At 48.5% G+C, this 13,680-nt stretch overlaps 1 protein-coding gene across 1 annotated transcript; it reads right to left on the reverse strand.

Moving 5' to 3' along the window:
* Window positions 1–12,551: 12,551 nt before the first annotated feature.
* Window positions 12,552–12,914, reverse strand: LOC124671259 (probable E3 ubiquitin-protein ligase XERICO). The gene has a single exon (XM_047207649.1). It carries the CDS (start codon window positions 12,912–12,914, stop codon window positions 12,552–12,554), a length of 363 nt encoding a protein of 120 aa, XP_047063605.1.
* Window positions 12,915–13,680: the final 766 nt, after the last annotated feature.

A 13,680-nucleotide genomic window follows, 5' to 3' on the forward strand; every position in this document is an offset into this window, starting at 1 on the left:
ATAAGAGACTTCTTGTATCGTGATTGCAGGGTTGCTTGAGAGGGATATCTTTGTCCTCTTCCTCCCTGAGTTCGATAAACCTTGGGTGATCCACTTAAGGGAAACTTGCTGCTGTTCTACAAACCTCTGCTCTTGGAGGCCCAACACTGTCTACAAGAATAGAAGCACCCGTAGACATCACCCAACTCCACCCCTCCTCCCCCCGTCCCTCCCTCACCGCCGCCAGAGGGCATCGCCGGGCAAAGCCCCGGGGCGCCGGCGGCGGTGGGGCTTCTCTCTCCCCCGCGTGGCTGTGGTGGCGCGGGCTGGCGCGGTCGGCAGGGGCGCCGTGCTTGACGTCTGGCGCGGTGGCGCGGTGGCCTGACCACGGCGTGGTGAAGGCGCTTCTCCGGCGGGGTGGCGGCGCGGCTCGGCTTCCGGCCGGCCGGCGCGGCCCTGCGGACGGCGCGCCGTGGCCATGGGTGGCGGCGGCGGGCCCGGATCCGGGCCGGCGGGCCTAGGTCTGGGCCTCATCAGGGCTGACTCGGGTGGGCGGCCTCGATGCGTCTGGTCGGCGAGCAGCGAGGGCGCTGGTTCGTCCCCCCCGATGTCCTGCGGCGGGCATCGTGGTGGGTGCCTGGTCCAGCGTCCTCGACTCCTCGGGATGTGAGGCGGCGGCGGGCGGCGTCTGCGGCGTGGAGTTACGGTTCACGTCGGTTCTGAGGTAGTAGCTGCTGTCCTGGGCTCCTGCTCACCTTTCCCCCACCTCCCGGACGAAAGTACAAAATCTTGTTGATTGGGCGGCGGCGACGCGCTGTTGCGCCGTGACCTTCTTGGAGGCGCCACCTGGGGAGGTTTCGGTAGGTTGGCGGAGCTGAAGGTTGCAGCTTTGGGCAATGTCGGTCCTGTGCAGCTGCGGTGATCTCTAGCCCGTATGCGTGCGTCGGCGGCGATCCGCCCCGTCCACTGCAGGTGCTCCCGGCGGATTTCTCGTCGTTGGTGGATGTCCAAGTGCTCAGCAGTGCGGCCGGTATGGTGTGATCCTTGTCAAGGTAGTCTTCTCCAGGGTGGCGTCGGGTCCGGTGCCCAACACCTCTGCGGCTCTCGGGTGAGCCTCTCTCATGTCCGATGGTTCGACGCCTTCGAACCAGGCGAGTGGGCAGGGGCCCTCTTCGGCATGAGAACAGGTTGGTGCTTCTGGTGCTCGGAGTCCTGGCTGTTCTCCTCAGAATCAAGACTATAATTCTGCTCCGGGCAGTGCCTCACCGTGCCTCCGGTCAGTGTCCTTGGTGTCGAACAACGGCGGTCTGCACTCCTGCAAGCTTGTCCTCGCTCGTAGTGCAGTGTTGTAATTCGTTCTGTATATACCCGTGTATCTTTCCTGCCGTGGTGTGCGTGTGTAATGTGGTGTCCTGTTGTAACTCCTGGCCGGTTGATGGCTTTGTTAATTAAAGATGGGCTTTCAAGCCTTCTGTTAAAAAAAAAAACCAAACAGATTGTATTTTAGCCACTCATACAAGCCAAAAAAAATCCAGAATACCAAACGCCGGCCTAGGATGGGCTGACCCATATTATCTCAGTCATTGAGCTAAACGAGAGCTAGCGAGCGCCGCTAGGAAGGAGGACCCATGAAGTGATATTGTAAGCAAGACCTAGTTTGACGATCGTGGAGTCTGTGGTTGGATCGTTAGGAGGGCAGTGGCACCATCAGTCCACGAAAGTTCAAATCGCAGATTTGATAATTTAGTGTCTCGTAACGAGGCGTCTGTGGTGACTTCGGCAATCTCAAGATCCGCCGGATCAGCTCTTCGACGTAGTCTCTCAAAGGTGCTCATAGGGGTAGGATGTGCGTTTATAGGGATGAGTGTATACGCGTATGTGTGAGCGTATTTAATTGTACTGTATTTCAAAAAAAAAAGTTTGACGACCATGAACAACAAGTGAGGTACAACTCCTTGGCGGCCCGCGATATGCCTGCCAAACAAGCTCTCTTTTCGGTTTTGTACTCGAGCCAATCGATCCTACATGGCTGGCGTGTTGCTGGCCTGTTAGCGTTCTACTTGGGGCTTTTTAGTTTCTTGGGATGTGAGAACCAACCTGTGGTTGGATGGTTAGGAGGGCAGTGGCATCCCCAGCACACCAGAGTTCAAATCCCAGATTTGACACTTTGGTGTCTCATAAAAAAAGGCGGAATATTCTTCAGTGGGAGGCGACGTTCCCGTCGACAGCGAGGCGCCTATGGTGACTTCAGCAATCTCAAGACCTGCCGGATCAGTTCTTCAAAGCAGTCTCTTGGAGGTGCTCATAGGGGTAGGGTGTGCGTGTGCATGTGCGTTCATAGGGGTGAGTGTGTACGCGTATGTATGAGCGTCTTTGATTGTACTGTGTTTCGCAAAAAAAAAAAAGTTTCTTGGGATGTTATTTTTGTTTTTTATCGTCCGATGCGATTTTTTTCTATAATGGTTGCAACTATTTTTTTCCAGACTGTGACTTCTTAAGTTGTAAGTGGGATTGTAACAGAGTCTTTTATTTAGTTGCAACTAGATTTTTTTGTAGTTGTAATTGAGTTTTTTCTACTTACTAGTAAGTGGGCACGTGCAACGCACGTCTTTACATGTTTTTAAATCTCATTACTCAGGCAATCCAGACTACTACATTTAAATCCCTAAAGCTCAAAAAATGTTTGATATGTAATGTTAAATATTACAATTCAACTATGGTTCTAAACAGGATTGAAAAACTACTTGGCAATCCACCATTCTCAGTAGTACAGGGTGAGTCGCCAAGAGGAGACGACTCAAACAATATTTTATAATCGTATAATCGTATTGCACTGAAGAAAGCGTTTAAAGCTATTTAACATCATATCACGGTATGCATCAGTCAGACCTATTAAAACTACATTTCCTTTCAGTCTTGTTTTTGGCTAGAAGTAGCTTGCACTCAGCTGACACGAACTGGAAGTAAAACGGCAAGGAGATGCTAATGCTTTTTCTTGGACCTGGAGATGGTAATGCTAAGGATTACCAAATTGCTTCAAGGAAGTAAGCACACAAAAAATCTGAAGGATTATAAGTTGTGTAAGAATAGGACTAATGGAAAAGCTCTCGCAAAAGTACATGAACTTAGATACTCACGTATCATTTTGTTCAGAAGTAGCTAATCTAATCAGACCTCGCCGTCCTGTGACTGCTTGACAAAATATTGGTTGCACAATGTACAAATTGGACAATAATATGTAGGGGGTTGGATAAAAATTGAAAATCAGCACATAAATGTACAGATGCCAAACAATATGCATAGAAAATCCTAACACAGAAGATTATATTTCGTCACTGCTCAGACTAAGCAATCGAAGTGAAACATAGTGTATGTCTAGCAATGTTGAGTCCTGGAGTACAATATGATGAGAATTGTGAGCTCGGTAGCATATATCTTAAGTCTATGTAATAAATTACTCCATTATAGTGCAACGATTTGAACCAATACCAGACCGAAGCCCATTTTCAACTTAATAACATGAACGAAGTGCTCCAGTCCAAGATAAAGTACTATGGAGAAGTCAAAAGTAGATCGCAAACTTGAACAGAACAAGGCCACTTTTCGCTCTGCAGAGTATTTATTCTATTTGTATTTTCAGCGAGAAAACATCACCATCGTCTTCATAACCTTTGACTGTCCATAGCTAAATTGTGGTGTCCCAGCCTCCGAGACACCAAAGCAAATCTAGCCGCAGAAAATTATGTCAGGATAGAAAGATAAAAATGATCATGTTTTCAGCAAGACCCATGGATGCTTACTTTACTGCGAATAATAGTAGCTATGCCAGGATGGCTCTCCAAATTACAAATTTAAGCATTAGGTGAAAGCAATTATGAGTGTTCCATTCTTTTTGTGGCAGCATTAGGTCCTCCATTGAACATGTCAAAACTAAACACAGTGCTTTAGTATTGCAGTTCAAAATGGCAGCATTAGACCACCGTTGAGCATATAACCTATTCAGTGGTAGAGAGCAAAATCTGCTAAAGATCCCGTCATTGGCTTCAATGACAATATCCAAATAAACTAAAACCTGAACTTGTAGTGTAACAATCATATATTAATATTTTGCAAAAAAAATCAACTACATATTAATCAATATCAGCATAACTTGTTAAATCATTGACAATATAATCACTAAAACTGGAGAAACACTACCCTGCGAAAAACTGAACTACCCAGCTCTCTTAGCTGAAGTAGCTAGCAATTAGCAGGTTTATTATTACTGGATGTCGCTACTTTCTAAACGCAACACTAATGAAATTGATTCATTCGAGACTTCAGATTAGACAAAAGCATACACATCAATGAGGAATACCATGGACAGATTATTGTTCTCCAGAATGATAGATTGCAGTTTTAATTGCACAACCTGTCACACAAGCTAAAGCTTAAGTCTATTGTGCAGTTTCAAAATGGGATTTCCAAGAAGCAGCAGAAAACAAAAGCATCCACATCAAGTTTATGTATCTAGCAACTGAACAAATTAGCACTTCCTAAAAAAGAAACTATTAAGCTGCATCGATATCACATCTTTACCACCAAAATAAGTTACTAATCTGCTTACTCAATAGATGGAGGCCCTTAGTAATCTAGTTCAGTTGCTAGCCCTTGCATGTGGAGAAGTCACACCTAAAATGAACACTGCCGATGCCACATTATTTATGTTTGAGAGCAGGGGCGGTACCTCGACCAGCCCATAGCCAGTCCACATGTCGTTTGCGACGTCCTCGGAGTACTACTTGAGACTGATGAACTCGGACTTCCTCCAGTCGTCGTGCATCTCTTCTCGGTGACACTAACTCCCGCCTTGTGCACAGCGCCTCTGTGGGGCACATCAGCGGTGAAGGTCTGATGGGGCGTGGGCGGTGGCGTGAGCGCGGACGGACATGTGGCCGCCACGCCTGATGGCTCTCCTGGCCATGCGGCCTGCATCTCAGCGGGGAGCTCGTGGCCGCGGCATTTGCTTTTACTATAAAAAAACATTGTAAATAAATATGTACTCTGTTGCTTCATGATGATTTACAAAAATAAGGAAAAACAAATTCCAAAGTTGCGTCACAAGATTTAAAAAAAGGTCTCAACAGTAGGGTGATGTTTCCTACTCATGGCTCTCACCATTGTTGTCGCTGCTGATTCTTGTACATGGTTATAGATAGTGTGGCGTTGGACTTAATCTCTCCCTGTTCCAGAAGTATGCACCAATCAGGAGCAGCTTTGCAGACCAAGCAAACAAGTACAATTTTGTATGATAATTAAAGGGAATATCTTGTCCCATTGGTACACACTCTTCTTATATGTAGCACACGTCAGTGACTTTCACATAGCACATAAGATAACCTGTTTGGAACATTTTTTACCTTGTCCAATGGGTGCAGAATCTTCTTACAGGCAGCACACTTCTCCTGAGATCTGCAGAACATAGAAGATAACTTGTATGTGACCTTAGACTGTCGAGCATAAGAAAAGCGATTTATTAGCTGCATTATGTGAAAAAATCAAAAAGCATGATATTGCTGATTTTACTGATTGAAATATTAAATCGTGAGGTCAAAATATACATTCTGGGCATCATGCTGCCTACTTTTTCATAATCTTTTCACGACAAATATAAGTAGCCCACACAATGGCTAGAAAAACTAATTTTCTAGGGAAAAGGCAATATGTAGTAATCAAATAAAGATGGTGAGAATGCAGTACCTGCTCATTGTTTACCTTCGCAGCGGAAAGTAAAACAGAGTATTTTGATGAGATTCCTGAGGTGATTGTGATTTTAAAACAACGGTGAGAAGAACAATGCAGAACAAACCTATATGTGGGGACACTTTTGTTGAAGGTGCTTGTTTCATTGAAAAGCTGGTAAAAATGAGTGTTGCAAAGAGCTCCATGAGAAGTTCAAATCTAAAAATAGTGCAGTTCAACGTTAGCCTATGGGCAACACATAGTTCAGATCATAGAGTAATGGGTGTGTAAAAGTCAAATTGATGAATTTTTTCCCTACTTTCGATCTCACCTGAGTGTAAAATATCCATTCCTCGGACTATAAGTCCACCAATCAGGATTACGTTTAACCTAGATTTAGTCCAAAAAATTTACTAAACAGTGACCTGTCACCCTGCTTCTATGCAAAGTAAACACTACAATGGTTGTTGCATGTGTAGAAAAACTACCTAAAAATTAGTCTTTCTATTTGTCAATCTTCCAACAAAGGATGCTATATCAGGATATAAGAACAGGTTCGTGACATCTATATTCAATTACAACTCGGGCTGTAGCAACTTAAGTAAAATTGAAGTACACAAAATTTCAAATCATGACAACTAATCAATACTGTTATATAAATTGACACTAACAAAGCACCAAGTAAGTGAAATTTATCAACCAAATAACTGAATTTATCAAGCATGAGTCAAAATCTCACAAATCACAGCAACAGTTTATCTTTCGTGCTAATGAAATGTAGTACTACTGCTAACCCTTTAGAAATAAAATGGCTCCTTACCTTTGTGCCGTGCAAGTGAACATAAAGTAGTGTTGAAGCATTAGCAGCACATAATCTTTGAAACAAACAACCAAAATGATCAGTGCGAGTAAATGAAATAAATTCTTCTACTATGCACAATGTCACTGAATTTTTTTTTTGATTAAAAGCTGCTGCTTAGAAACACATCCTTATTGAGATCTAGGTTTATAAATGCTTCATCATATAAATATATGTTTAAAAGATAAAGGAATCATACTGTAAGTGCAAAATGTTAACCTTACTTCCTTGTCTCCCCTAACGCTGATGGACATAGGGGTAAATGCAATGAGGCCCCATAGACACACGCCTTGATGCATCAGCAAGTTCCCAAGCACATTTCTATCCTTACTATAGATGTTCACGCTGCAGAGATCAAAGTACCAACACCCCTAAATTTTCCCGTGCAATTACCATATTTCCCTGCAATTATCTATTGTTCCATTGCTTGACGACAGGTTTTAGCTCAAACTTAAGGCCCCAAACCTGAAAAAAGTGTGGCAACCGGCACCGGAAGTTGTGGAGTAGCGTGCGGGTGTTGTCGGCGTCCCGGTGTGGAGGGCGGCATGGCTTCCCCAGCGCTTCCATGGTGTGGACGGCGGCCTCCATTCTGTGGCGCCTCCCTGGCATAGAGGGCGGCATCGATTCCCCGGCGTTGAAGGCGGCCTTGATTCCCCAGCGATTCCCCGGCGTTGAGGTCGGCCTCGATTCTCCGGCGATCCTCAAGCGTTGAGGGCGTGGCCTCGCTTCTCCGGTGGTGAGGGCGCGCCCCTCCCGTTGAAGGCAGGCTCGCGCGGCGGCGACGGGTGACATCGGGCAGGATCCAATGGCGGTGCCGACCTAATCAGAGGAGGGCTCGCGCGGAACCGGCAGCGGCGAACAAGGAAGTGCAGCGGGTACGGCCGGCGGCGAACAAAGAAGTGCGGCGGGTACAGGCGGCGATGTGGCAGGGAAATCGGCTTGCAGCGCATGATTGCGACGGTTCCCAATAAAAGGATGCCCCTCGTTCTTTTTTTTTGAAAGGAGTATGCCCCTCGTTCGATCGTGGGTGCTGCGCGGCGGACAGTGGTCCGCTCGTTCCTTCCGATTGTTTTTAACCGTACGATATGATCTGTATGGCTAATATTGCTTGGATCACCACCCTCTCTCCCTTTTTATATTAGTGGAGATAAGTATGGTTGTAACTGATATTTTTTCTACTTACAAGTGTGGTTGTAAGTACGATTTTTTCAGTTAAATGTGTAATTACAACCAAAATTTTCTCCAGTTGAAAGTGTGGTTGTAACTCAAAAATATTTAAAATTTGAAGGGCACGATTTTATTTATTTTACTGAATATGAGAGGGAGAAAAATTAACTTGTGTGTTTTAAAAAATATACATTAAAATTGTGAATAACAAAAAAAACATACACTACTAGGAATAACCTTACCGCCGGAACACAGATTTGGCTATCCCCGGCGCTTTTGTACTCGCCGGCGGTAACCTCGCCGGTGGTAATGGACTACCCCCGGCGTTTTTGTATTCGCCGGCGGTAAGATGAAAGTACTCCTGGCGCTTTGCCCTATCCCATAGCTATTCGCCGGCGGTATCACTTTTTGCAAATAAAAAAAAAGCAGGCGGAGCAGCGAATCTGCAGCGCCAGGCCACGTCCAGACTGTGTACAAGTTACAAAAACGTCCAGACGTAAAACTAATACAACCAGGAATTACAACTTTACATCAAGGACCCTAAAAAGAAAAGCAAAAGCGATCAAGTCCTAGATCCCGCCGCCGCACGACGACGTCAATCTCCTGGCTCCCGATCTGGATGGAGGGAAGGGGGAGCCCTAGCCGGCGCCGGCCATGGGCGGCGCCACACCGCCGATGTGGGTCGGGCTCGTCCTGCTCGGCTGCCCGGCCGCCGTCGCGGGCGCCGGGGTCTGCGACCCGGGCCTGGTCCACATCGCCATGACTGGAGCACGCCTCCTGCCCGGAGTCCCTCTTCTTCCACTTCCTCGCCGCCGACGCCCCTTCCGCCTCCTCCGCCCCGGGTGTCCCCGAGCTTCGAGATCTACCCGTTCCGCCCGGGACGCCGTGATGGGCCTCATCTCCGCCTCCGTGCGCGCGGCGCTCGAGGCGCCGCTCAACCTCGCGCGGACCTGCTCTGGGAGACGCGCCTGCCGGCCGTCGCCGTCGTCGGGTTTCGTCCGAGGCGGGGAGGTGGGAGGAGAGGAAGTGGAGGAAGGGCGGAGGGAGGGCGGAGGGAGGGCGGAGGGAGGGCGGAGGGTGCTGCAGCCTGCAGGGGTGCGGGAGGAGAGGAAGTTGGGGACTTGGGATTGGGGGTGCGGGAGGAGATGGAGTTTGGGCCACTGTGGGGATAGGTGGGAGGTGGAAGGGGGTGGGTATTGGGCCAAATACCCCCGGCGTTTTCAGTCCGCACTCGCCGGCGTTGTTGGGAGGTCCATCTGGGTGCTCTCGGCCCAACTTACCCCCGGCGGTTTCAATTCTGACTCGCCGGCGGTAAGGGTCCTATCCCCGGCAACCCCAATCCAACTCGCCGGCGGTAACTTACCGCTGACATCTTCGAACCGAGCGTGCCGGCGGTAAAGAATGCGGCTATAAGCTAATTCCTAGTAGTGATAAAAGAAACAACAACAAAAAGACCTTATGTCATTCTACTAAAACCAAACAGTGAGCCCAAGAGAAATTTAATATGACAGAATCAATATGAGAGAATCAAAGAAAATTATTTAAATTGTTTTAAAAAAAGATTAGAATATTTCTATTACTATGTGGATAACCATATACTAGCTTCTTAATGAAGTGAACATTGGGATAACCATATACTAGCTTCCCCTTAATGAAGTGAACATTGGGACATGACTATGCTGGCCGCTTGGAAGGCAGACCCGGCTGTTAGAGGTTGTTGAGGGAGCTCCTCGACAATGCCCACAATGAGGGGCTTAGGGTTGACGGAATTCTGTAGGCTAACACGCGATATCGGATACCAAACAAACAGGGAGAGAGATTTACCCAGGTTTAGGGCCCTCGATGAGGTAAAACTCTCACTTCCCGCTTGTCTGATCTTGGTTTATCGAATAAAGCAGGTTACAATGGGGTAGCCGATAGACTACTATGGTGAACTCGCCGGGAGGCAAGGGTTCTAGGTTTTGTGTGCTAAGTTGCGGTGGTTTCGTGTATTTTTCTTTTTCTGAGTTTGGCAGGCCCTCTCATGGCCTTTATATAGAAGGTTAGGTCTCAAGAGTCCTATCCGAACTCGACTAGATTACATTGAGATCTAATCTATCCTTTTTCCTTTATCGATGCCTTCTTACCTTGTTCGTCAAGAATCCATCTTCTAATTGGTCTCCTTTATTTCAACCGACGTATGGCCCACCTTGATCTTGGGTAAGCTTCGTGGGCCCCTAGTTGGGCCAAGGGCGGTAGACTAATGTCGTGTACCTGAAGGGTAATGCCCACATCAGAGGTCTTCTGGATCATCCTCCCCACCCCCATGGGCCCTCGATGGCGGTTGTACCTCCCGCTGCCGCTCCTGGCCCTGATTCCGGTGCAGTTCATGTATCCAGCAATGATGGCTCGTCCCTTGCCGGTAGCAGAAGCATGGAGGAGCGCAGGCAGTCCGGAGGAGCGTCATGGTGGCCATACTCGCCGGCCACCCGTTTCAAGAGCAGCTTGGCCTTCAAACAATGTTTTGAGTTCCTTGCTAGAGATCATCTTGTGTGTGATTGCCGCAAGCCTTTCAGGTGTCTTGGATGCCTGCGTCTAGGCCATCGGGAGAGGGATTGTTGGCGTTGTTCGCTCAAGCCAGATGCTCCATTGTTTGATCTCCGCAGTCCATCTCTTGGGTCGAGGTTGTAGCATTGCCACTTGTGGGAGATGATCGCTCTACTTCATTGCGGCATCCGGAGGTTGATGGTGTCCTTCATCGTGTTGATGAGGGCCATGGCACTAATGACGCTAGTCGGGATTATGTTCAGTGTCAAGTTATCGATAAGGGTGCATTGGATGAGTTTTTGCAGGTAACTTTCACAACTCAATTGGGGTTGTTTCACTCGCAGATCCAGAACATGGTAGCAGCGGCGATCCGGCCTTTCCGTGAGGCCTCAATTGATGTGGGGCTAGGTGGCTTTTTCGGTCCTTGCTCTCCTGTGCTTCGCACCTCGTCACCGTATTTGATGGCGGCGTTGATCACAACCTGTCGTGCAGCTTATGAAGATGAGGGAGGATTGTCTGTCCGAGTGCGCTCCGAGATGTTCCAGCACGTTGCTTTACATGTTGATGGTGTTGAGGGTGTCGTTGTAGCAAGTGCTTCATCGTAGGAAGTGGTGGATGTCATGCCTGGCATGAGCATGGATCCTTGTGATGAAAGTGTAGTCATCACTGATGTTGTTGCTCCAGTTTTGCAGATTATGCCTGAATTGCAGAATCTTTGCAGGGAGTCATCTGCAGTGCTCCAGTTTTGCAGATTATGCCATGTTGCCCTCACCACCGCTATTTGAGCCATGTGAGTCACCCGCCTTTGTGGACAGAGAAGGTGTGTTGGCATCTGATTCGGCTCTATTTGGAAAAGAACTCTGCGACTTAATTATCAATTTGGAAGCAGTTAGCCCGAGATATGGCATGAAAATCGCTTGCGTCTTGGCAGGAAAAACTTCAGATGACATAATTAGGAAGGTGGAGAAATCTCTCAAGAGGAGAAAAATAAGGAGAAGGGGCATGATAAGGAAAGCCTCTCCATGATTGACCTATTTTGGGTTGTTGCAGTTCGTTGAAGTAGGTTGCATGAATACGTAGTTTTGTGTAGTTGGTCATGAAGTCCTTGGATATTGTTCACTTGCGGTTTTGTTGTAATACGGTTTTTCAACCAGTTTTTCATTAATTAACTAGGTAAACTTCGTCTTAATTAATAGATTGAGGTAAAACTTTTGCCTTCATTTAAAAGAAAGCAAAAGGTGCTAACAAAAGTAAAGGAACTGAGGCTAAGAGCATGTCTAACAGACCCCTTAAAAGGCCCAACCCCGTAAAATAACCGCCGATATACGGGGTAGGCCTCTACCCGGCCGTCTAGCAGACCCCGTAAAACATGCCCCCGTGTCGATTTTTTACAGTTTCGGCTACGGGGTGGCTTTTGGACCCTTACTTGTACGGGGCGGGAGGCCGAATACAGGGCCAAATCCTCACTCGTGGCGCGCTGAATTTTCAGAAATCGCAACTGCTTCCGCGCGACGGCTGTTGGCGCTCGTCGGTGCCTCCGGCGTGGCGGCGGCTCGATTCGCCGGTGAATTCGCGCCGTGGGTGCCAGCGGCGGGTTGGTCGGCTTGAGGACGACCTGCAGGTGGGCGCGCAGGTGGGGTTGGGGAGGCGGACGAGCTGCAGCAGCGGCCAAGGCTGGCGCGGCCGTGGTGGGCGGCGGCCGAAGCTCACGCGCAGCCGTGGGCCGCCGGCCGGCGGGCAGGCGCGGCGGCGGGGGGCGGCCGGGGCAGGGGCTACGCAGGGGCTGGCTAGAGGAGGAAGAAGGAGTGGAGGAAGGGGACTTTTTTTAATTTGGCATATTTTCGGAATATTCCCTTTTACAGTTTAGTCATACGGGGTCTGCTAGCTCGGATGATTTTTCGGCCGGTGAAAACTGAATACAGGACCCTCTACTCGCGTTTTAAGGGGTGAAAAAATATGGAGCCTATTAAACATGCTCTAAGAGAACATCAAATCGAAGAAGCCCCTTAATTATGAGGTGCCCTGCAATGCACACAGCCGGCAGTGGCAGCAGCAGCTAGCAGTGGATGATATGCTACACGGTGGAGTAATTAACATCCAATGTTTAAAATAGCCGACTACAAGATATAGTCGTGGCCTCCCAAAACAGCTATAATTCGGCTATAGCTTGGCTATAGCCGGCTATTTAAGGATTTTGACACTTTTTAGCGGACTAATGCAGTTAGCCGCATCATGCGGGAAAAGCTATAGCGAGCTATAGCCCGGCTATAGCCGGCTATTTTAAACTATGTTAACATCCCTACAATCCGGCGACAAATAGAGAAGAGAACCAGACGGCAAGATCGTCGCTGAGCTGGTGCTCGTCCGCCGCCACCGCCGCCACGCCGCCAACGTGCAGGCGGCAGAGCGGGCACGTCCGCCGGCACAGCGCCAGCCACCGGTCGACGCAGACCCGGTGGAACGCGTGGCCGCACGGCAGCCGCCGTATCTCCTCCCCGTCGCGGAACCTCGATATGCACACGCAGCAGCCCGCGGACGTCAAGTGGTGGTGGTCGTCGTGCCGACTGCAGCCGCGGCATTGCTCCTCCGCCACCTTACCGACCGCCCCGCCGGAGAGAGCCGCGGAGAGCAGCGCCACCACGTGCCCCATCGTCGTCACCATCTGAACGGTTCTTAATTGCGACGCAGCTAGGTATATGTGCGCGCGAGTGCGATGATTTGCAGCGAGCTGGAGTGACCAACATCGTTGTAAGGCTGGCTGGATTTCGATGGTTTATATAAGGCTAGTGTGTGAATCAATAGCAAAAGGGGTTGATGATGGAGAAGGTGCACCTAAAACCTCCACTGTGTCCCTTTCCGTGGATACAAAGCTTCTTGGACGCGAAAGCTAAGAGCAACTCTAACAGAAGCGATATCGCGCCACGCGCTAAAATATGGATACAATACATGTTTTGATGTTTTTACGGTGCAAAGACGTTTTGCTTCACCGAAAACGCTAAAATTTGGCGAAGCGGGCGCTTTTCCAGACGCTAGATTTAACCGCATGCTGGCGCTGCACAAACAACAATTGATACAAACTGTTACGCTACAAAGATCAAACGGATACTTAAAATCAACAACAAATCAGTCTTTTATTGCTCACAACTCAAACAAATAGTTCCTATCAATACAATAAATTTGCCTAAGCAAATACAACAAATTGGTCTATCTCAATACAACAAATAGTCCCCGGACAATACATCAAATACAGCAAATAGTAGTCGGCGAGGTGCATCCACAGCAAATCGGGGGCGGTTCCGCTCCAATCAAGCCATCTCTCCGGCGTCTGCGCGCAGCGGAGGGGAAACAACGCCAACGCTGTAGATTTCCCACATTGGCGCCGCAAATCCCTCAGGTCGACGCGCAAAGGCTACCGCTTTGTGGAGGCA

This window comes from Lolium rigidum, chromosome 7 (assembly GCF_022539505.1).
Source record: "Lolium rigidum isolate FL_2022 chromosome 7, APGP_CSIRO_Lrig_0.1, whole genome shotgun sequence".
Classification (NCBI taxonomy): domain Eukaryota; kingdom Viridiplantae; phylum Streptophyta; class Magnoliopsida; order Poales; family Poaceae; genus Lolium; species Lolium rigidum.

What these genes read in the sequence shown, in the direction of transcription:
- LOC124671259 (XM_047207649.1), bottom strand. Translation starts at nt 12,914, where the DNA reads ATGGTGACGACGATGGGGCACGTGGTGGCGCTGCTCTCCGCGGCTCTC.